We start from the raw sequence: 25,124 nt of genomic DNA, 5'->3' as shown, positions 1-25,124 counted from the left end.
TCTGGAGAGTAGGAGGAATAGCAGGTACAAAGGCCTTGAGACAAGAACACACCAGCATGCCTGGCAATGTATGTGATCAGGGGAGGAGTAGAAGAGGTCATGTATGGGACCAGATCATGAAGAGCCTTTAAGTCATGATGGTAAGGAGTTTGGCTTTTACTCTTTGCTTATTTGGTAAACTCTTGAAAGATTTTGAGTAAGCAAGATGTGTGATTTGGTTTAGATTTTAACAGAATCACTGGCTGCTGTTTTGAAAATAGACTATAGAAGGGCAAGAACAGATGCAGGGAGACATGTGAGGTGTCTTCAAAAAGTTCTTGGATCTGAGTTTCATTCTATATTTTTTTAAGTAAAAATTTGTTGAGAAGATTTGTATTATCTTTAATTCCATTTTTCCATGAACTTTTTGAAGTACCCTCATAAATACTCGTAACTGTATTAGCTATCAATTGCTACATAACAAAGTACCCCAAAATTTAGTGGCTTAAGACAGTGAACAACTATTATCTTAACACAGTTTCTGTTGGGAATATGGAAGTGTCTTGGCTGTATGATTTTGGCTCAGGGTCTGTCATGAGGTTGCAGTCCATCCACAGCATGTAGTCATCCAAAGACTTGATGCAGGTGAGGGATCTGCTTCCATTTTCAGTCATACAGCTGCTGGCCAGAGGCTTCAGCTACTCACCACATGGGCTTTTATTTATGACACGGCAGCCAGCTTCCCCAGAGTGAGTTACCTAGAGACAAAGCAAGGCAGAAGCCACAATGTCTCTTGTGACCTAAACTTGGAAGTGGCATACTGTCACTTTCATGCTATTCTGTTGATCGCCCAGACCAACACTTGCACAATGTGGGAGGGGACTGCGCAAGGCCTGGATACCAGGAAGCTTGGAGAATCATTGGGGGCCACTTTGCAGGCTGGCAACAAACAAATAAAAATCAAGATTTTAAAATAAGATTTATAGTAGATTTTAAACAGATCAAATACCTAGGAATATCTAATAAGGGATATTCAAGAACTCTTCACTGAATACTATAAAACATTGGAGACTCAAAATAGACCTAAATAAATTGAAGGATATACATTGCATGTACATCTGTAGAGTCAACACAATTCCAATCAAAATCCTATTAGGTTGTTTTTTGGTTTGGGGATTTTTTTTAAGTAGAAATTGAGAGACTGAATCTAAAATTGTATGGAAATGCAAAAACCAAGAATAGCCAACTCGGTCTTGAAGAATAAAACATACCAGATATCCAAACCTAAGCTGTTATCAAGTACCCAAAAACTATAGTAATTTAAAACAGGATAGACAAATAGACCACTGGAACAGAATCCTGAGCTTAGGAAAAGACCCATACATGCATTGTACCGGTTGTATGCATGAAATTGAGTCTGCAATGTAGTAGAGAAAGATGGTTTTTTCAGTAAATGGTTTTGGGTTAATTGGATATCCATATGGAGAAAAACGTGAATCTTAACTCTACTTCATTCCATACCAAAAAAAAGAAACTTCCAGGTTTTCACATCAAAATGTGAAAGGTAAAATAATAAAGTTTAGAAGAAAAATATAGAACAGCTTTATGACCTTGGAGTAGGCACCTAACTATAGGGGAAAATTAACAGAATTCAAATCAAGGTGAATTTTGGTTTAAGACAGCACTAAAAGTGGAAAAGATAAGCTACAGAGGTGAAGACATAATAAGCAAAAAGCAAACAGTCCAACAGAAAAATGCACAAAAAACTTAAACACACTTAACAGAAGAGCACACCTAAATGACTAATAAGCATATGCAGATGTGCCCAGATTAATGGCAGTGAAATTTATAAGACTGCAATGAGGTATCACTACATACCCACAAGAATGTTTAAAATAGAAAGGCAGATATATTGATTTCTTAGGGCTGCCATAAATTAATATAAACAGGGTGGCTTAAAGACAAAGAAATTTATTCTCTGATGATTCCAGAAATCCAAAATTAAGATGGCGTCTATCTCAGAACTTCTTTGCCTCTTAAGGGTACATGTGATTGCATTTAGAGCCCACCTGGATAATTCAGGATAAGATATTCTCAAGGCCCTTAACTTAATCACATCTTTTGCTGTAAGGTAGTATTCACAGGTTCCAGGGATTAGAACGTGGACATGTCTTTGGGGCCACCATTCAGCCCAGTATAGCTGACAATACTAAGTATTGGTGAGATGGGGAATAACCGGAATGCTCATACATTCTGGAAAAAGGCATGAGGAAGCTTTTGGGGTATGTTCTGTTTCTTGATGTGGGTGCTAGTTACACAGTTGTGTTCAATTTGTGAAAATTTAAATTTTACACTTAGGAGTTGTATACTTTTTACATGTTAAAAAAATAAGTGGGAATAGTTGATTTCTTTTATAGGTTTCTTTACTATAGGATGTCTTTTGATTGAATTAATGGAATATCTTTCATTTTGATTTACATTGATTACTCTCTTAGGTTTGAGTTTTAGTAAAGCAATATTTAGTACTTGATTCTAATTTTTAAAGGACTTTGGGTTGCAAGTGACAACCACCCAAATCAAACTAAAACAAAACCAGAATTTTGTCTCACATGACTGGGGAGTCTAAGGAGAGGAGCTGACATCAGCAAGGTGGATGCAGGACATCGACCCATCTCTGCCTTGGCTCTGCTCTGTCTACCCATTTTGACTTTGCTTATCCTTTTGTTTTAATTCTCATTCAAGTTCTTTCTGCATTTTGGTAAAGATGGCCACCAGCAGTACCCAAAGCAAATGAAATGGTCTTTCTGGAAAAAAAAAAAAAAAGAGAGAGAGAGAGAGAGAGATGTTCTGTTACTTTAAAAGGGTGAAGAAGGAAAACATACTCAGCAGACAAAAATTGTCAGTTTCAGGACTACAGATATCATTCGGTTTCATTTATTGAATGATTTACAATTTTTTTTTTTTTTTCATTTTATTTTGTCGATATTCATTGTGGCTGATGAATGATTTACAATTATTGACACCACAGATTTATCTCCTCATAGCTATAACTCTCCATATAAGCCGCATCTGGGGGTACAGATTTGGATGAAATATGAACTAAGACATGTGAGGCTTAACAAGAACATATAATACTTAAAATTTACATTCAGTTTTGGATTAGAGAATCCTGCAGTTAATAGTACTTATGTTTCAGTCCCATGTCTCCCTAGCCTTCTCACAATATCTGTAGTGATAATTACACTAAAGTTGTTTGCTTATTTAATCCAGGGTTTGGCTCATCACCTATTTTTGTTCAGCTCATGAGCTGAGAATGGTTTTTACATTTTTTAATGGGAAGAAAATAAAGAGTAACATTTTGTGATGTGACAATTCTGTGAAATTTACATTTAGATGGACATGGGTATAGCTTTATTGGAAGACAGCCATAGTCCTTTGTTTATATATTGTCTATGGCTGCTTTTGCATGGCAACAGTAGAGTTCATAGTTGTAACAGAGACAGTGTGGCCTGCAAAGCCTCAAATATTTACTGACTGGTCATTTACAGAAAAATTTGCCAACCCCTGATTTAAACATTGTTGGTCATAATGCAGTAAGTGAGAGCTAAGATAGGAATGCCAATCAGTTTTTCTAAAAGCTGTCTTCAGCTGCAAACAATATGGTGGCTTCTTTTGGTGAGATTTATCCTGCCAGTCAGTGGAAACTTTATAGCAATAACTGGGAAAATGAAGTTTGTATTTATTAGAATTAACTTTAGGGTCTCATGTTTATATAGCCTAGTATGTTAGAAATGATGGATTAATTATTTTCTGGGAAAGAATATGTATCATCCCCAATGATGTTATCCTCATGTTAGCAAGAGTCTCACCTTTTTGTCTTTCAGCCCAAGCAACAGCAGGAAAGGCAACCTGACATAGGGAACTCTAGGGACAGAGAGATAACTACCAAGCATCCTCAGTACAGTAGCAACCCTAATCCAAAATCCCTATACTTTTATCAGAGTGAGTAGCATTCTTCTCAAGTGTTTTGTATCAAGTCATACTTTGTGATCTATTTGCTCTATGAGCTTTCCTGGATGTTTTGTCATCTCTGCAAAGGTTCTTGCCCCATACCCTCCCCCTCCTGCCCAAAATCTATATTGCCCATATGATAGTTGGAGATCTTAATGCTCAGAATTCTCAGGGGAATTACCTTATGCCACCAGGAAATACTAATCTTAAGCACCTATGTCAGGTTATTCCTCTTTTGATCAATTATTATTACAAAAACAAAAATGTTATAGTAGGATGTACCATAAATTCTACTTTGCTCTCTTTGGGGATCTCCATTTGATGCAATTGCAAGGAGAAATAGTCAATTCTGAGTGGTTAGTTTCTCAGTGATTTTTTAAAAAGGCAGAGGGTGGGAGGGGCTTATCTTACCACTTTGTACTTCAGTGCTAGTTCAAATTTTAATGTGTATTCTTACATAACTCGACATGTTATGTGTATTTTTTTCTTCTCTTGAAATTAATAGTAAAGATTCCAAATTGAAAAAGTCGTAGGTGTTACCCTAGTGGTAACTAAAAGTGAAGATAGTGTTAAATTGGAGAGCATAGGCCCCACCTAAAAGGGCCCTAGCTGATGGGTTTTAATTTTAAGAACCTTAGTCCACTGTTGTCAGGTCTTCCTGTTTTTCAAGAGAAGCTAGAGGAATCTGGAATTTTTATGTGACATTCCCCAATTTTTGAATGCTAACAACTAGTTTTAAAAAAAATTAATGTGTACTGGCCAACCATACATGGCTGAGAGTCAGATTTAACTCATGTTTGCCAGTTTGCATTATTATAAATTAAATTTTCTCCCTATTTACTTCAGGAGATGGAAGAAAAACAATGAAATGAAAGAAGTATGTATGCTTTTTATAACTGCCTTAGGCTACTGGTCGTTCTTGCTGAATAACTTTCAGTATATAAATTAAGAGTACTGCAGTGTGAAACATTTTTCATCAATCTTTTTTCTCCCCTTTCAATGGAAAATAATCATTTTTTGCCTGATGAATACTTTTAACAATAATGAAATACGTTTATGCCACAAAATATTTTGTGGAATTCATATTAGGCATAAAGGGGATTTGAAAAAGAAACTTACAATGTGACTGGGAAATGAGTTGTGTATCTATGAGAGACTTGTGTATTAGTAAGATTAAGTGCTCCAAGAGGGTGGTTCAGGCAACTTCTTTAGCAATAAAGTGTTGAGGTGGGCAGAAATGGGCCCAGAAGAAATAGAATTTAAGATGATGTCCTGAAATAAGATTGTTACAGCATTTACTAAGGAAGGAACAATATGAACTAGAATCTTGTTTCCAGTAATGAGCATGATTTGTTTGAAACAGATGGGAACAAAGGATCCTCTACTTTTAGGAAAAGTAAAGTAAGAGCATTACTGAGCTTCTACTATGTGCTAGGCACTATTTAGATACTTTTTATTTGTATTACTTAATCTGGTTAGATAGATGATATAAGTACCCTCTTAGAGATACGAAACCAGGGAAGTTTGGTAACCATGTTCAAGCTCTTACAGGTAATTAAATGGCAATGCTGGGATTCAGACTACTACAGACCTGACTCCAAGCCCATTCTTTTTTCACATAGTGTACTTTCCAGAGAGATTAGGCTGGCTCGGGTAAATTATGTACAGTGTGAATGCTAGGTTGAGTATTCCTCTGTGGGTCAGTTTATTTTTTAATTTTTTTGGTGGCTGGCCGGTACAGGAATCCAAATGTACAGGAATCCAAATGGGGTGATTATTATACAATAATGAAAACACAACTAGTATGATGAGAACTGGGTGTTTTAGGAGAATTTAAATAAATGGATCAGGAAGTGCAGTAAAACAGTTTTCTGTATTAGTCTGTTTCTGTTGCTTATAACAAAATACTTGAAACTGAGTGATTTATAAAGAAAACAAAATTTACTGCTTACAGTTTCTGAGTGTGGGAAGTCCAAAGTCCATCTGGTGGTAGCAACAGTGACCCAGGGGTCTCACATTGCAAGATGGTGGAAGCAGAGAGCAGAGAGAGAGAGACAGACAGACAGACTGTCCTCTTAAAGTCCTCAGACAATTTTTAATCCTTTCACTACTACAGGGTCCTACAATCCAATCACCTCTTCAAGGTTCCACCTTTCAATTACCATAATAGGATTTCCCACCCTCTTAACAGTCACAGTGAGGGCCAAATTTCTAATACATAAAACTTGGGGGACACTAGTCAAGCTTCAGTGAGTTTTGGGAGAACATTTTCAGTCCATTACATTCCACATCTGTCCCCTCAAAACTCATGTCCTTTTCACATGCAAATACATTCATTTCATTTTCAAAGTCTTAACTTGTTTCAACTCAAAAGTCCAAAGTTCAAAGTCCCATCTGTGAAATTCAAAACAAGTTGCCTACTTCCAAGATACAATGGTGGGACAAACATAGGGTAGGGTACATATTCCCATTCCAAAAGGGAGAATAGACCAAAAGAAAGGTGTAAAAGGTCCCAAACAAGTCTGAAACTCAGCAGGGCAGGCATTAAATCTCAGAGCTGGTGAATCATGTACCCTGAGTCCATGTTCCACGTCCTCTGCATGCTGGTGTAGGGGTTCGGTCCCCAAGGGTAGCTCTGCTTCTATGGGTTTCCTGGTCTCAATTGATGCTTTAGCTCTCACAGGCTGGCATTCCACTGTGATAGCTCCACAAGTCTGGGGTCTCTGGTGGTCCCACTCTCACGGCTCCACTATGCATGGCGCTGTTAGGGTTTCTATGCTGCAACTCTGACCCCACGTTTCCGCTTGGCATTTCTTAGCAAACCCTGTCTGCGGTGACTCTACCCATGCGACAGATCTCTTCCTGGGTTCCCAGACTTTTTTCTGTACATCCTTTGAAATTGGAGTGGAGCCTCCCAAGCCTTCAGAACTCTGGCATTCTGTGAGCCTACAGACCTACCACCGCGTGGGGTGCCGCCAAGACTTCTGGCTTGTATTTTCAAAGCTGCGGGTCCAGCCACACCTGGGCCCAATTTAGCCACTGGTGGAATAGCCAGAGCAGCTGGGGTGCTGGTGCTGGAAGCAGCTTCCCAAGGTGGCCCTGGGCAGCGAGCCCATTGGAGGGCACCTCAGGCCTGTTCCCCAAGACCATTATGTCTCCGTAGGCCTTTGGGCCTGAAATGGAAAAACTGTTAAAATAACCCAAGTGTGAAGCTATGGCATTCACAATTGGAATGGAGAATAAAAGCATGAGGCATTTCAAAATGAAAATTATTTGAACTTGCTGACTTTAGGGAATGAAGCAAAGGCAAATAGGTTTAATAGACATGTATTTACCATTATAACGGAGTTTATGTTGCATTCATTTATTGCTGTTCTTTTGTCAGAATTTTAATAATTGGTAATGAATTTTCTTTGGAGTATTAAAATATTTAATCTTGAGTTTTTTATGCTGATAAGAACTTTATAGGTAAACAGACAAAGGAAAAACATTTTGTTAAGAGTGTGGTTGATAACAGCCAATTAAAGCTGCATGATATCTTAAGATCAAATAAATGAAGTTTTAAATTAATCTTTAAATGAAAATAATAAGAGTTAATGAATGCTCACAAAATTATAGGTTTGTAGGGATATGATGGACTTTTGACAGTCATTCTCTTCATTTTGTAGATGAATAAAAAGACATTGACTTAGTTGCTTACTAGATACGTGTCTTTTGGCAAGTTACTCAGTCTTTTTGAGTACCATTTTCTTCATTTTTAAAATGGAGATATCAATAGCACCAACGTTGTAGCATTCTTAAGAGGGCTAAATGAGATATAAATAAAACAGTAAAAACAGTTCCTAATCCATGGTAAACTTTGAATAACTGTCAAGTACTGTCTAAAGGCTTAGAGGGAGTAATGGGTTGGGGTTTGATTATGAATGTTATGAAGTTAGAACTCACATTTGATGAATTCTGTCCAATTCATAGACTTTTGTTTATTACACCATGCTAATCAGTTTTTCTGTTTATGTCTGGTAGAGTAATCTCACTCTTCATGTCCTTGGATTTGTGCCTTTATGATCTTACAGTCCAGCAATTAAGGAATTGTTCTGCTTCTCATTCTTCTCCCTTGTCTCTTTTCCTCCCTGATCCTTTTGAATGCCAAGCTGATGTGCCCTACACATTGTTGACTTACCAAAAATGTACAGTAGCAAGGGGAGGCAGGACTTTCAGTTTCTACATAGCTACCCCATCTGTGCCATTCTACATTCAGATAAACTAAGTTTACCCTTTTATGGTTTTTTGTATTTTTGAATCTTCATGTAAAGGTATATTTTGTGGCCTAAAGATGACTAAATAAAGTTGGTTCTTTTTTTTTTTTTTTTAATAAACTGTGAAATCCTTTGTGCCTCTTGAGTTACAAAAATCATTGTTAATTTGCTGCTGTGCAGGGCTGTTTGGCTTGGGAAAACTGCTAGTGTTACTTGTTTTTGAATTTCAGTCTTATTGTTTTGAAGCAAGTATTGTGATATAAAATCTTGGTGGTCATATTGTACTTTTTGATCTGTGACTGTTTGAATTTTTATAGAAATAGAATATTCTGGGTATTTGTGATTGTAAGACATGTACTGAAAGTATCAGTGGGGAAATTTCTTTTAATTTCTATCTTATATCATTTTAATGTCATTAATAGGCAGCATAGCATAGTTGGTGGTCTAGAGCAGTGTTTCTCAATCTTTTTTCTCTGTTACCCACCCCTGGAGCCTTTCTGGATATTTTTTTCCCCAGTGGCCTTGACCTCCATAAAATTTTAACTCCACAGATATACTGTTTATCTGCTTATGTATTATATGTATATCTGTGTTTTATACATGAAGAGTAAGGGGTTTTTTTGTGCCCCCTTCCCCCAAAGAATCAGTGTTTGCCCTCTTAATGTGCTGCTACCTGTGTTGGGAATGCAAATTTTACAGCAGTGGATTCTCAAAATTTTTGGTTTCAGGACCTTTACATTCTCTAAAATTATTGACGACTATGAAGACCTTTTGTTTATGAGGGTTATATTTAATGATATTTATCATATTACAAATTAAACCTGAGAAAAAATTTTAAGTAATTGCTAATTCATTTAAAAATATTTTATGAAAAATATCCACCCCTACCCACCCCCCCCCCCTTTAGTGAGAAGAGTGGAATTATTAACACATTTTTGCACATCTCTCTAGGGTCTGGCTTAAAAGCAAGATTCTCATAGTTGCCTCTGTGTTCAAACTGTTACAGTGTTATAAAGAAAATCTGGGTTCATATGTAGTTAGAACAGGAAAGGATATTTTAATAAACTTTTCAGATGATAGAGGTTGTTCTTTTTTGCTATTACATCAAAATATGACAACTGGTAGTTTCTTAAAGGATAGTTGCAGTGTGGCACCTGAAACCATATAAAACTTTTTTGTCCTGTTACGTTAAATTCTTTGGTCTGTCTTTCAGTTTGAATAAATTTTTTGTTCATGAATAATTTTGTACCATCATACATTGGTCACTTGGAAAATATTGGTTCACTGACTTCTGAAGATCTTTCAAATGTCAATACAGTATCAACCAATCATAAACTCTCAAAATATTGGAGATGCTTGTCAAACCTTTTTTCGCTTGAATGCTGTCCTTGGTAGTGAATACTATTAGTTGTTTGAAGTGACAGGTGCACCTCAATCATTTTTAAGAAAATGTCTGTCATATACTCTAGTAGAAGTAACCAGTTTATCAGTCATTCTTTCAAATAAAAAAACATGTCCCTTGAAAAAGGTAACTTGGTCAGCTCATAACTCGAACAGTTGCACAAATTCTTTTTCTTTAGTTATTATACTTCTCTGTGCAGCAGGAGTGCTTCGTGTGTGCTTCCCAGTTTGTCACACAAAACGTAACAAGATGTGTGTTCAGGGTCAAGAGCATAGGAATGAAGAATATGACTACAAATACAATTTGGTGCTACTGCTTTGATTTGGCTCATTGATAAGGCTCCAGCTGTTTTATCCACCACTGCTTTTGCACCACTAGTGCTCATGCCTATATGGCGAAAAAGGCAAGTAACTCCTTAGTGTTATCCTATTAACAGTTTTGATCTCTGTAGGGGTCCATGGACCACACTTTGAGAACTGCTGGCTTAGAATGTGGACTTTGGTGGAGCCACACACAAAGTTGTCTGGATTGGATCTCACTTGGCTCTATCACTTATTAATTAGCTACATGACCTTGAGCAATTACCCCTAATACCAAAACCAGACAAACATTATATATATATATATATATATATATATATATATATATGTATATATATGTATATATATATATATTTTTTTTAAATACCGGTAAGGGGATCGTAACCCCTGGCTCGGTGTCGTCTGCACCACACTGAGCCAGTGAGCGCACCGCATCGGCCATCCCTATATCCGAACCTGCGGCCTCAGCGCTATCAGCGCCCCACTCTCCCAAGTGAGCCACGGGGCCGGCCCAAACATCATATTTTTTTTTAAAAAGCTACAGACCAATATCACTCATGAATATAGGCAAAAAAATAAACAAAATATTTGACATTAGCTTTTCTATACCATCATTATTATATTTTAATTTGATATGTACGAGGCTACAGGAGAGGGAGGGATGTGAAATAGTATATATTTAAAGCTGAGTGACAAAGATTGGATTCTGAAAAACTGTCATATGGAATAGAAAGATGCTTGTCAAAATCCCAAATTGTATTTCTAGCCTAAAGGTCTAAATATCCTCAACAGTTTCAAGTTATTTTTTAAAGGCAAATGTTAACCTTGCTGCTTTGTTTTGTAATCCAGTCAAGTTATTCCTCTTGGCTCTGAAATTTGCATCAAATCCTCCTCACCCCTTTAATAGTCTTTTCAAATAATTTAGATGAAGAAAAATCTGGTAATAGTAAGCTTTCCTTTGGTTTTTATGAATTCAAGAAAATTTCAGTAGCAAAGCATTTTGCTCCTTTGGTTGTTAGTCTCATTCTTCATGATCTTTGAACATAGGTGCATCTGAAATACACATACACCCATTTTGCAGTAATCTTCATTTAGGAGATGATTGTTTTTTAATAAGAAAGAGCCTGTTACTACCTTCTGTCATGTTATTCATGCCAAAGAACCAGTTGCTTTATGGGAGAAATGGCACATGGGGTTCTTCCATCTGCTGTAATTGATTATTGACTTCCTGTGGTTCCCAAACACTTGCTTAGTACCAGGATCACTTGCCTTTTGACTGAGGCTTCTGTCCTATTAGTTTTTAATTTTTAAATTTAATTTTTAAATTTTGAATATTGAAAAATTCCCCATTAGGCAAGTAGTATCTTCATTTTAGGGAATTTTAAAAGTACAGAAAAGGTACAAATCAGGAAAAATAAATAACCATTAGCTTTGCCATCCTTGAATATCTTCTTCCAGAAAGATTGAACCAATTTCTTATTTCACCAGCATTCTGCCCAGTTTTTGATATCTTCAGCAGAGCTGATATTATTTTAAATGCTTTTTAAACAGAATAAATTATTCAACTTAACATGTGAACTTCGAACAAAAGTTTAAATGCCTAGAAATTAACATATAGCAAAAACTATGATGTGTGTTCTCATTACTAGAAAAATCCAAATTGAACTAGACTTAATGGGTTTTCCTTAATCTTCTGGTGGTGTGAAGTCTTCAAAACAGATACCTTTCTCTAGGAGTTCTTTGTACTTTCTGAACCAGTACAGACCTGCTCATGTAGAGTGGGGTTGGAGATAAAAGTTGTGTGTGTCTTTTTTGTCTTTATTTTTTCTCTCTTAATTTTAGCCCTAGGTCTTGGGACAGCTATATAGAGTGGTTTAGGTGGGGGAGTGTATGTGGGTTTTTCCTTTATTATATAAAGCCGATTTGGATAGTGTGTGATTGAAGTTTTATGTCTGAGTTCTTTGCTAATTCTATATAAATTTCAGGTGTGCAACAGAGGAACATGGCGCAAGAAACTAATCACAGCCAAGTGCCTATGCTTTGTTCCACTGGCTGCGGATTTTATGGAAACCCTCGTACAAATGGCATGTGTTCGGTATGCTATAAAGAACATCTTCAAAGACAGAATAGTAGTAATGGTAGAATAAGCCCACCTGGTAAGTAATTCTCTTAAAACACAGCAGTATTCATAATTGAAACACACTCGTGTGGCCCATTGTACCTAGGACCTTTTTATTTATTTTATTTTATTTTATTTTATTTTATTTTTTTAAAGATGACCGGTAAGGGGATCTTAACCCTGGACTTGGTGTTGTCAGCACCACACTCACCCAGTGAGCTAACCAGCCATCCCTATATGGGATCCGAACCCGTTGCCTTGGTGTTATCAGCACCACACTCTCCTGAGTGAGCCAAGGGCCGGCCCCCTAGGACCTTTTTAACACCTTTTTCTGCTCTCACATGGTATTTGCATTACCACATTACATTAAAATTTCTTATTATACATTGTGATGATTAGTGGTGGAGAGTCAGGAATAAGAGTCTATTCACTCATTGAAAATACTGTAAATCCATTCCGTAGTTTTACTTGCTATACTGTAGAACTCTATGACCTTATTAAAATAAAGCATACCTCAAGTACATAAGGCTATCTTGGAAAGTAAGGTAAGGGAGTGAGGGCTGTATGAGGAGCTGGGTTCTATTATATCAGGTGACTTTTGCAGCCAAGGTAATTTTTGAAGGAAAGAGCGGATTGTAGGTGGCCACAGCTGACTTTAGAGAAAGCTTTCTCCATTAGGAAGGAGGAGGGGTATAGCCAGTTACCTCAGAGTAAGGGATGTTAAACCCCAGTTCACTAGAGTTTTTAATGCCTTTTTGTGTCAAAGGATTTTCTTGAAATTGAGGTGGTCTTTTGTTCCAGTAGTTGTGTAAGAAAGATCATGTGGATTCTAAGTATAAGTTTTGCAAAAGGACAGTGTCAAAAGTATTCATCTAAGATAGTGCTCTTGTAGTTTAATGCCTAAATATATAGATTTTTGTGGTTAATGAAACTCAGGTTGTTACTTAGTTCATTTTAAATTTTGTATGAAGTCTTTCTTGTCTTTGTTTCATGTTCAAGCCAAAACTAGAAACATTTAATTAAAACTTCTCCAAATTACCTTAAGGCTGATTAAATGAATATAAATCGTTTTTAAATTAAATCATCATTACATGTCTGCTTTATGAAGTACAAGGAAAATAACATAACGTAATGTGCTGATCACAGATTTTAATTCTGAATCTGTCTGTTTTACTGATAAATTATTTTTTTAAGTGTGTTATTTGAACAGTAACACTTGTAATATGTTTGTGAATTAAAGGATTTGGGTTTGGGTGATATTCAGTTCTGAGAAATAAGAGTTTAGGTTATTAATATACAATATGTATACAGCTTCCTTCTTGGTTAAAATTAACATTTTTTAATTGGCAAACTATTGAAAAATTTTAGCTAAAAATAATGAACCAAACATATTATATAGTAAAACAAAATTCATATACTATATTTTGTGGAAGATTGATCTTGATTCTTTTAGATAAAATCTTGGAATGCCCAGAGTATAGAGTCACTAATATGAAATGTGATACTGTTACAGCAGCTTCTGTCAGTAGTCTGTCTGAATCTTTACCAGTTCAGTGCACAGATGGCAGTGTCCCCGAAGCTCAGTCAACATTAGACTCTACGTCTTCATCTATGCAGCCAAGGTAAGATGTAGTCTCTGAATTACAATTGGAACGCTAATGAAAAATGAACAATACAGGCTGAGCATCTCTAATCCCAAAATCCAAAATCCTTCAAAACCTGAAACTTTTTGAGTGCTGATGTGGAGCTCAAAGGAAATGCTAACTGGAGCATTTTGGATTTCAGATTTTTGGATTAGAGATGCTCAACTAGTAGGTATAATGGAAATATTCCAAAATCTGAAAAAATTCAAAACCCAAAACATTTCTGGTCCCAGGCATTTTGGATAAGGGATACTTATACTCTATTTTTGATCAACTCTATTAAGGAATACTATGTAAAGCAACTGTAGGATTAACTGGTCTAAAATTGTATCTGTCTGATTATTTTTTGCTAGTTAGGAAAAGCTTTTATTGTTTTTAGATTGTGGGATGATGGGGCTATCTTTTAAGATTTCTCTTTCAAGCATCTTTTCCTTTATTCTTCCTCATAATATATCCTGACCCACTCGTGACGTCCTTTTGAAGCATGTAAAGTTAGTTCGTTAAATTTAAGTCTTATTCTGCAAGCATAAAAAAAAGTACAGTCTTGTCACAGGTTCTCTTTGTTTAATATCATGATGTAGTATTCATATTTGTTTGTATCAATATATTTTTCTTTTTAACTTTGAAGTCACATTTTTTAGAAGCCTGCATATAGCAATGTTTGTTTCATTTTTATTCTACTATTAGGAACCAATATATCAAGTTTCTACACTATAGTTCCTTTTTCCATTTTGTTATAGGAGATATTCAGTTCTACTAGGCCAGAATATCATTTACATCTTTGCATGAGGATTCCTTAAACACATTTTTATCTGAACACATCTTTATACTAGTTTTCATTTAGTAAATTCATGTGGTGCTTGAAATACACAAAGGACACACACTCTTTTTTTGTTTTCAAGCAGTAAACTTCTCGTCCAGATTGTCACTACTTTCCAAGCTCTGTGATTATGTGTGAGTTATAAAAGAAATATTTCTGTGTTCTTATCTTAATGATCTACCTAGACATGTTGAACCCTTAGTTATTATATCACATTAGTTAATATTTATGTGTGGAGATCATCTTTTAAAATCAAAATATTTTTGCTTTTCTAGCCCTGTATCAAATCAGTCACTTTTATCAGAATCTGTAGCATCTTCCCAAGTGGACAGTACATCTGTGGACAAAGCAGTACCTGAAACAGATGATCTGCAAGGTTTGCATATGAACTAGCATGTATTTTGTCATTTATTTAACATTTGAGTATTGTAGGCCAGATACTATCTTAAACACGTGTATCAAAAAATGGCTGCTTAAAATAATAATTTATATCCTTAAGTACTTAATTAACTGAAATGTTGGTAGCGAGTTCCCACTTACATATAATTATATCATCTGCATAAACATGGAAAATTCAAAATTTGTCTTTTATTGAAAAATATAATTCAGTGAACATGTGACAGTGTTATACTGTTATCATTTATTATTTTATCTGGTTTAATTTAAAAACTATTTCCTCTCCAAGCAAACGGGGGCTGCTGGTATGAGGGGAATCCATTTCTCTGGTCTTTTGACTCAATTATCTGAGAGACTGTGTACAAATTGGCTGGCAGTCACTCCTGTTTCCCCATCTGTGACTTAAAGTGCAGTAGTCATATTCAGTTACTTGTGTTTACAGCATGGTATCTCACATTCTTGCCTATGCTCTTTATATCTCCGTTATGTGGATTAAAGTAATCTAGAAAGACTTGAAAATTTGTATGAGGGCTTTCTTAGTGGAGAGAGAGAGTGCAGAGGTAGCCACTTAGGAGAATGTTAAATAGTCTTTGCTTACTTAATTATACTGGCATTCTACCAGTGTGTGGAAACAATGTGTTAATCGAGGAATGATACTCTGGAAAGCCAAGCCCAAGGATGACCAATGTGTATTCTGTCTATGGAATGATTTAAGGAGAGAAGATGCCCTGACCAGTGAAACTTTCCATTGTACGTGCTGTTCATATGGTGGTGACAGATACATGTGGCAGTCTTAGTTTAATTTTACTAAATTTTAAATTTAGGTAAGCTAGCTAATTCCCCTTGCTTTGATTTCATGCCAAACAAGTGCTTGACATAATTTGTCTATTTGTGTAGATTTTGTTATATAGTAAGAGACTGTACCATGTGACCGGCATAAATATTCTAGTCCTCTTAGCATATTATAAATTCTTAAATATTATGTGAACAATTTTTATTTTTTAGATAAATAGAAAAATTTAAGGAAGGGCAGAGATGAGGGCTATTTTAAAAACAGAAATAGAAAAAACCTTAAGATTCAGTTATCTACTGGACATGGGAAATAAGACAAGGTGGGTGTCAAAACTTTCAGTTTTATCATAATGGCATTGGTGTGGTTGCTTCCAACAGGGGGGCTGAGAAAGGTAACGTAGTTAAACAAATTTTAGCTATAGTGAGTTGGAAGTGATCAAATTTCAAAATTGAAAGAGCTGATTTGGAGGTTATAGGTAGGTAGTAGCATTTAAATGTGTGGAGTGATCAGTATTATGCCTTAGATTTGGAAGTCCTTGGCATAGGTTGAAAAATTAGAGTTTCAAAACAAAAGAGCAAGCAGGAGGATGAGCCGGCAAAGAAAACAGGGGAAGAAATCATCTAGATCCTGGTTAGTTTCAGGCCATAGATGCCAAAAGAGAATTTCTAGAAGCAAGGATTGCATAGCAGTTTTGAGAGAGAGAGAGATACATTAGGAAAGAAGAAAACAGGCTTGCTAATCATGATGTTATTTATCCCTAATGATAGAAAAATTGTAGAATGCTGGCAGTGAAAAAGTGTGTAAAGATAAGTTTAAGGATACAATAGCAAATGTACAAGTCTGGCAAAAGAATAAAGGTTGTGGGTGGGTGAGCTATCATAATAAGTGCTTTTATACCATTTGTGGCATATGGAGAACAATATAGTTTTCTCCACATAGGCCTGAGTATATTAATTCAAAAGGTGGTCATGCTGCCATATTAGGAGAAATTGTAGAGGGTTTTAAAAATTTATAGACTCCTTTTTTAATGTATGACTTGAATAATTTTTAGGTTCAACCAGTATTAACTTTTAAGTACCTTTAAAAAACTTTGCACTCATAATTTCAGCATTGCAGAATCTTTGACAAATCAGGTATAAGTTTCGTCTGAGTTTAAAAGAGCGTTCATTTTCAATATGTAAAATCTCTTAACAGCCTAGTTTCAAAAAATGTTTTAACTTACATTGTTGAATTAAGAATATCTTCTTTTATTACAAACACACAAATTGTATGTGTATGTGTATATGTACATACATGAGAGTACTTCAAAAAGTTTGTGGAAAAATGGAGTTAAAAGATAATGCAAATCTTTCCATGAACTTTTTGAAGACCCATCATTGACACACATATACACATGCATGCATTTATGATTTCCCTGTTTGATAAGAACAAATTCAGAGACTTAAAAATCTATTTAATAGATGGATGAAAAGAGATAAAAAGAAAAAGTCTCTTTGACTCAGTTATATGGTCATTTGAGTTAGAACTGGAACCTAGTCACCTGACTCGAGGCCAGTATTCTTTCCACTAGACAGTTGTACTTGTTGGACTTGGATGTGGATGTGTGTGTTCCTGTTGACACATCTAGCCGCCCCCCTCAGTTCCCAGGGTAGGATCAACTGGTTTGGCAAGCTGCCCCAGTATCTGTTTTCTTCCTTCAAGGGAAGAATGTGCTTCCCTCAAGGGAAATTTTCTTATCTTTTCTTCTTTTCCTCAAGAGAAATTCATTTAGATAGGAAGACCATCCCAGATGGAAGAGGGTATATGAGTAACAGATGTGTGCCTAAGCCAACATTTCCTAACGCTTTTTATTAGAGTTTTCCCAACAGCTTTTCTCTGCAGGTATTCTGCTTATAATTAGGTTAGGATGCCACCAGGTGAATGGTACTGTTTTCATTTTGGCCTCATGGCTCTGAAGAATTTTTTCTCATGTTTAACTAAGAATTTTAGCATAATGTAGTATGTTTCCAATTTGATTATGCTTTTTAATTTTAAAAAATAGCCGTACCTCACTTAGGAATGTTAATCTTATTTCCAGTTCACAAATACTAGCTTTAAAAAAATACTTTTAACAATTGCGGTGTACTCTAAACTATCATACTTGATTGGCTGCCTTGTTGAACAATATCCTTTGGTTAACTTCTTAATCCCTCAGATCTTGGGTCATAGTAAAAAGAATGTGGAATTTAGATTCAGGAGTACTGTCTTTGTAGCTTGACTATAAACTCACTTAACTTTTCTGAGCCTTATTTTTATTCCTTTTAAAGGAGAATAATAACCCTGTTCACCTTATAGGGTATTAAAAGTTATTGAGATAATGGAGGTGAAATAATCTTTGTAAACTACAAAGGGTATTTTTATTCTATATAATGCCAAAGTGATTTGAGAGTTATAGGAGACACAGAATAAGAGAATTTTGAAGCTTTCCAACAGTAGAATGAAATCTGTGTTAAGGTGGTAAGCTCTACATCACTGAAGCATTTTAGGACAGCTGTTATTGTAGGAAAAATGTACAGGGAAATGCTGTACTTGGTGGCAGGATGAACTAGAATTATCAGAGTCTTTCCAACTGTGAGAGTTCCTGACTCCATACAAAGTTGAATTGTCAAATCATTTGTTCAGAGCAGTCAGAGGGGAACAATCCCTTTGGACTAATTTAGGAAAGCTGTATGGGTTAAAAAATCAGGGATTACATCTTTGAAGAGTGGGTGAGAATAGCCAAAACAATCTTGAAAAAGAACAACAAAGTTGGAAGACTAACAATTCTCAATTTCAAAATTCAATACAAGCTATTATAATTGAGACTGTGTAGTATGAGCACGAGATCATATAGTAGAATAGAAGTGAGAGTCCAGAAATATATTTATGGGCAGTTGATTTTCAGCAAGGGTGCCAAGGTCATTGACTGGGAAAGAAATAATCTTTTCAACAACTGGAATATACTGGGACAACCTCATATCCACATTCAAAAGAATGAACTGGACCTCTGCCTCTTAACATATACAAAGACCTAAATAAGTGTAAGAGCTAAACTTATGAAACTCTTAAAAGAAAATAGGTGTAAATTTTTGTGACATTGGATTAGGCAGCAGTTTCTTACCTATCACACCTGAAGCACAGCAAATAAAGAAAAAATAAATTGAACTACATCAATTTCTCCAAAGAAGATATACAGGTTGCCAATAAGCACATGGAAAGACACTCAACATCATTAGTCATTAAGGAAATACAGTTCAAAACCGTGATGAGATACTACTTCACGTCCACTAGGATGGATATAATCAATAACAAGTGTTATCAAAGATTTAGAAGTTGGAACCCTTGTACATTGATGGTAGGAATGTAAAATGGTATAGACACTTTGGAAAAACAGTCTGGCAGTTCCTCAAAACGTTAAAAAATGGAATTACCATATGACCTAGCAATTTTAATCTTAATTCCCAAAAGAACTGAAAACAGGTGTCCATACAAAAACTTGTACACAGATGTTCATAACAACATTATTCATAATAGCCAACAAATGGAAACAACGCAGGTGACCATCAGCAAATGATTGGTTAAACAGACTGTGGAAAATCCATGCACTGGAATACTATTCAGCCACAAAAAAGAAGAAAATTTTGATACATGCCACAGCATGGATGAACCTTGAAAACATTGTGCTAAATGAAAGAAGCGGATACAAAAAGCCACATATTGTATGATTCCATTTATATGGAATGTCTAGAATAAGCCAGTTCATACATACAGAAAGATTAGCCATTGCCAGGAGATGGGGAGTGACTGCTAATGGGTATGGGGTTTTGCTTTAGAGTGACTAAAATATTCTCCATTTAGATAATGGCGATGATTTCACAACCTTGTGAATATATTAAAAGGGTGAATTGTACACTTAAAATGGTGAATAAATTTTATGATGTGTGAATTACATCCTCTACCATCACGCCCCCAAAAGAAAGACAATGAAGAGGGCTCCTACTGGAGGAAAAATTGTGAGAACAAAAGCATTCAGGTAGGAAAACACAAGACTTGGGAAACAGTGAGAAGACCAGTTGCTGAAGTGACCAGTTCAGACAAGTATATATTGGAACTAAACCTGGAAAGATTGTTTGGAACCAAATAATGGAAAATCACTAAGCAATGAGGGTACTTCAAAAAGTTCATGGAAAGATTCCTATTATCTTTGATTATCTTTGAATTCTATTTTTCCATGAACTTTTTGAAGTACTCTAGTATTTGGTTCTAATCAGTGAGGAGAGTCATTTTGAAGGTTTTTTCCTTTTTGTTTTGTTTTTTTAAGATGACACAAAGTTGTGTTTTAGGAAGATTATTGTAACACTTGTTTACCCCCAGGTAGCCGTTAACAGAAACTGATGTCATTTATATAGCTGCTTTGTCCCCAGTATGGTGACAAATTGCCTCATGTGGCTATTGAGCCCTTGAAATGTAGCTAGTCCAAAATGAGATTTTTAGTACATATTTATGTGCTGGTTACACTGTAAGTGTAACGTATACATTGGCTTTGGAAGATTTAATACCCATCCAAAATGTAAAATATGTAATTAATACTCTTAATACTGATTACATTTTGAAATGATAATATATTAATTTTACCTGTTTTCATTTTTTAATGTGGCTGCTGGAAAATATGTAATTAAATATGACTCATTTCTTTTATTTATTTATTTATTTATTTATTTATTTATTTATTTATTTATTTATTAAAGATGACCGGTAAGGGGATCTTAACCCTTGACTTGGTGTTGTCAGCACCACGCTCAGCCAGTGAGCGAAACCAGCCATCTGTATATGGGATCCGAACCCAGGGCCTTGGTGTTATCAGCACCGCACTCTCCCGAGTGAGCCACGGGCCGGCCCGACTCATTTCTTTTAGATGCTGCTACTAATACAACTATGTTTTTCTCTTGGATATTTAAAATCTTCTCATTTTGTAGAGTCTTTGAGCTAGGAATAGGCTAAAGTTCATTCGGTCCACGCCCTCATTTTGCATGTAAGAAAATGAGGTCCAGAGAGAGGAAATTAGTTTTATCCCAATCGTTCTTTGTAAAAGTATGCATTCATTTGACAAGTGTCTATTGAGCACTCGCTCTGCATCATCACTGGGTATACAGAAGTGAGCAGAAATAGTCACCAACCTCAAAATGCTTAGCCTAATTCTTGAATGAGGAGTCTTATCACTACTGTTTAAGGAAAGGATATATATTATGTTACATTGATATCATATCTACTGTCAAGACCAATTAGATATATTAAGATAATGTTTGAGGGTGACCTATTAATTTCATCTTATGTTCAATTTTGTTTTTCACCATGTGTATGAATATGCCCCAAACAGACATTAGTACTAAATAGTTTTATGTACTTACTGTTATATTTGTGCACTTTTTTCTTTTTTCTTTTTTTTTTTTTTTTACAGGACCCAGAGCAGAGGGCCTTGTTCCTCTTGAATGTGATCCTCCATGTGGGTAGTTAAACTAATTTTGCCTGCCTGGTGCTTTTTGAAGTATCTTAGTAGTAACCAGTAGACTTTGTCGAGTTGGGATTTCCATTAAAAATTAAGTTACCAACTGCTGTTCAGATTATTTGACAGCATAAAGTGCCATCACATAGACCTCCTAAATAGGCCTTTAGGACCAGTGAATGCAGCATAGGCATTCACCTATTCTTAATAATTAACAAGCAGGCAATCTCTGTTTCCTGTATGAAAAACTACCTAGTTCTGAGGAAACTGTCCTTATCTTGCTTTAGGTTTAATAAGATTATGGTCCTTTCACCTTTAGGCCACTGTATGGCCCTTTTAAAGATTGAACTGTTTCCTTTTATATAACTAGAATTTGGTAAGGCATTCTTTGGTCTTAAATCTCACATATACACTGAGGGAACAGGGCAATTTCTGGGAATCATAGACTTATAGAGTGCTATATCACCTTGCCCATGAATTCATTTGGCGACTGTTTAAATTCAGGCCATCAGCCACTAGTTTCAGGTAAGCTGAGGTTGCCTTAGTCTCATGGGGATATAATTGACATTTATTGGTCCCATATTTGAGCCCCAACTTATAAGTTTTTAGATAGCCTACTGATCCTTTACTTTAAAGTTTGTATATTTGCCTCAGTTAAAAAGAAAGTTTGCCTTAGACAGGTCTTTAGAGTTAATATTGTGAAATGTCTTTGTTGAAGTATGCATAGCAGATTAGTGATTTTTCACTTTTCTTCATTTCCAGATAACACTCAAAGTTTGTTTCAATAGTTAAATTAGTTTTGTTAAAATATGTGTGTGTGTATATATATATATATATAATCTAGTGATAGTGTTACTACTATTAAAGTATTATCTATATGAATTTATTTGAATATCAGACTGTTTTTGGAAAACAGGTTAGATATTACAGCTTAGATTTCAAAAACAATAGATATAATATGTTCGTTTCTGATTTCAGGCTGAACTATTTTTGAGCTCTTATACACATAGCCATATCATATCTGATATTGTTTGAGGGCCTGGGGATAAAGCAGTAAACATGATATTCAGCCTCTCCCCTCATGGATCTTATATTCTAGGGATTTTTCTGTTTCAAAAATAAAATGTTTATGTTACTAGAACTGTCTCCTGTCTAGCTTCAGCATGTCTAGGTGGAATAATCATGCTGTAGAATTCTTCATTAGTGCATATTTACTTGTTTGTTTGTGATGTTTTGCCTTTTGTCATACTTTGTTAAAATATGAGATAATGTGTTAACATAAGCAGGTAAGACTTCATTACAGCAAATGTTTTGAGCATCTACTACATGTAGTTCACTGTGAGAGGTGCTGGAGATTCAAACCATCCCTCTCCTCAATGGGCTTACAGTGTAGTTGGGGAAAAAGGGCATATAAATACAATAGGTAAGTAATTCGATAATTCAATTCAACAGATATTTATCTATTGAGTACCTGCTATGTGGTAGTGGGCACTAGGATAGGCATTTGTAACAGGGATGAATAGGACAGGTTCCTGCCCTCACAGAATTCACATTTAAGCCAGATTGTCAAACAGTTATTACAGTGTGAAAATTCCTGTCAAGCACATTGTAGGATTTCCCTTTCCAAGGTTGTAGAGGAGGTAGTAGAGTAAGAATTGATTATATAAACTTAAACATGAAAGACAAATTGGAGTTAACCAAGTAAAGAGAGGGACAAGGGCATGGAAAGAGTATTCTTCATGGAAAATCCAGAGGTGAGAGAGTTCAGTATATTCAGGGAAACTGCAAGTACTTTAGTATTGCTGATGGATGAAGTATTGTTGAGAAATAGTGAGAGATGAGGCTAGAGAAAGAGGGATGAAGAGAATCATGAGGGACCTCTAGGCTTTATCCTGGGGGGTAGTAGGGAGCCATCAAAGAATTGTAAACATTGGATTATTAGATTTCTTTTAAGGCAGATGATTGGATGCAGTGTGTGCAGCATGGATTGAAAGCAGGCTCATGTGAAGTGCCCAGTATTCGGTAAGGGTGTTAAGGGTAATCAGTGAGAAGCAGCAGAGAACTGAGATGAGGAAGGCATGTTTGATCTTGTCATTGAAGAAGGGACCTAGATTAAATGAGGAAAAAGGGAAACCCTTTTGAATAGGTTGTAAAAGGTGTGAGCAGAGGTACATGGCATATTCCTGGTAAAGATTGGTGGAGCAACTGACTAGTTAGTCGTAAAACTGGAGAGGTTAAGAACTTGATCCGTTGACAAGTCACTCACTTGTTTTAGAGCAAGATGTCATTTGTTCAAGTTCATGTTATAGACTTGGACTCTAGTAACAGCATTCAGGAGGGCCAGGGTGATTAGTAACAAGGGAGAAGGGGGCACATTAGGATTTAGGAGCAGTAATTTGACCCCAATCTTGGTACATTTGGCTTTGGATTCAGTACATAAATCTATCAATTTCCTATTTTAATAATAACATTTTAAAGCTCCTTTGCATCAATGTATCTTATTCCTAACATTTAAATGCTTTTATGTGAAACATTGGGAACTTTAAATATACTTAGTATTCCTTAGAATCTTGATTTCTCCCTTTTTTTCTTATTCTCTGAGAAATCAGCATAGTTTTGACCCTGAACAATATTAAGAAGGTTGCATATGGCTATTTTCTTTCTTACTTCCTTAGAATACCCATGTAGTATTTGTGTGTATGCCTTTTATTGGTCAAATATGTAATTATTAGAAAGATTAGAAAATACAGTTTAAATATTAAAAAAATCTATAACGCAACTTCTGTAGTCATTTTGACATGTCAGTTGTGTATTCTAGATTATTTTCTGCATGGGTATATACAAGTATATATACATTTAACACAAAGGAGATCATATTTTATAAAGAACTCTGTAATTTAATGTGAACATCTTTTCATGCTAATAAATAAATCCCCCAGTTATCCTCTAAATAAGAGATCTGTGAGGGTAGGGTGGGGCACAACAGCCACCCAAATATCAAAATGTTACTGAATAATTAAATTTTACCACCTTCCTATTTTTTGCCAGCTTCAGTATTAGATACAGCACAGCAGCCACCTGAAGAGCAAAGCAAGTCTCTTGAAAAACCAAAACAAAAAAAGAACCGCTGTTTCATGTGCAGAAAGAAAGTGGGACTTACTGGTAAGGGTCTAAATCAAATGGTTTAAAATTAAGATCATATTGGCTTACTATTATTGACTTCAGTTAAGATTGTTTCTGTTCCTGTGAAGGCTAATAATGGATATATTTCAGCTTCTGAATTTTCATAAATAAAAACAGCTTTAATTATATTCCTAAAAGTGAAATGAAAAGCTTTTCTTTTAAAAATTCATTTCAGCTGAATTTGAGAGTATTAGACAAGTAAGATCAGTGTGCCAGGTGCTGTGAAAGGGCAAAGGTGTAGCTCCTGCCTTCAAGGAGAGAATATTTTAAAAGACTTGAGCTGTGATGTACTTCTCATATGTGAAATGGGGCTAATCACAGGTGTGTGGGTTTGGTGAGTTATGACATATAAGCAGTTAGCCCCGGTACTGCCACACAATAAGTAATCAATATACATTGGCTGCTATACCATAGTTGTCAGATGGTATTGTTATTAAGAGAGGGAGAAAAAAATATTTAGCAGAGAAAGTACGTAATTGCAGTCAGGTTGCTCTGAGAATTCAGGGACAGGAGTACCTAGATTTATGTAATAGGTGGAGTAGAAGCCCAGCAAGGAAAGTACTTTGAAGGCAGAGTGTTTCAGCTGCATCCTGAACAATGAGTAGGACTTAAAAGTGATGGAAATAGGGGCATTTCAGGCAGAAAGAATAGCTTGAACAAAAGCCCAGAGAAAGAATAGGG

General features: G+C 35.7%; 1 protein-coding gene across 5 annotated transcripts in view; it reads left to right on the top strand.

The window, feature by feature from the left end:
• ZFAND6 (zinc finger AN1-type containing 6) overlaps positions 1-25,124 on the top strand; it is a 71,601-nt gene that overhangs the window by 43,933 nt on the left and 2,544 nt on the right. For 4 of the 5 annotated variants that reach the window (XM_063089893.1, XM_063089896.1, XM_063089895.1 and 1 more), the window contains 4 exons: positions 11,954-12,124; positions 13,601-13,709; positions 14,826-14,926; positions 24,309-24,422. In XM_063089893.1, the coding sequence (XP_062945963.1) occupies positions 11,971-12,124; positions 13,601-13,709; positions 14,826-14,926; positions 24,309-24,422 (478 nt within the window). In that variant the 5' untranslated portion in view covers positions 11,954-11,970. The remainder of the gene's footprint in view (positions 1-11,953; positions 12,125-13,600; positions 13,710-14,825; positions 14,927-24,308; positions 24,423-25,124) is intronic. The other variant, XM_063089897.1, reaches the window with a different exon arrangement.

Source organism: Cynocephalus volans, chromosome 3 (assembly GCF_027409185.1).
Source record: "Cynocephalus volans isolate mCynVol1 chromosome 3, mCynVol1.pri, whole genome shotgun sequence".
Classification (NCBI taxonomy): domain Eukaryota; kingdom Metazoa; phylum Chordata; class Mammalia; order Dermoptera; family Cynocephalidae; genus Cynocephalus; species Cynocephalus volans.
Note: the sequence above shows the minus strand (reverse complement) of the source record. Positions and strands in the feature narration are given on the sequence as shown.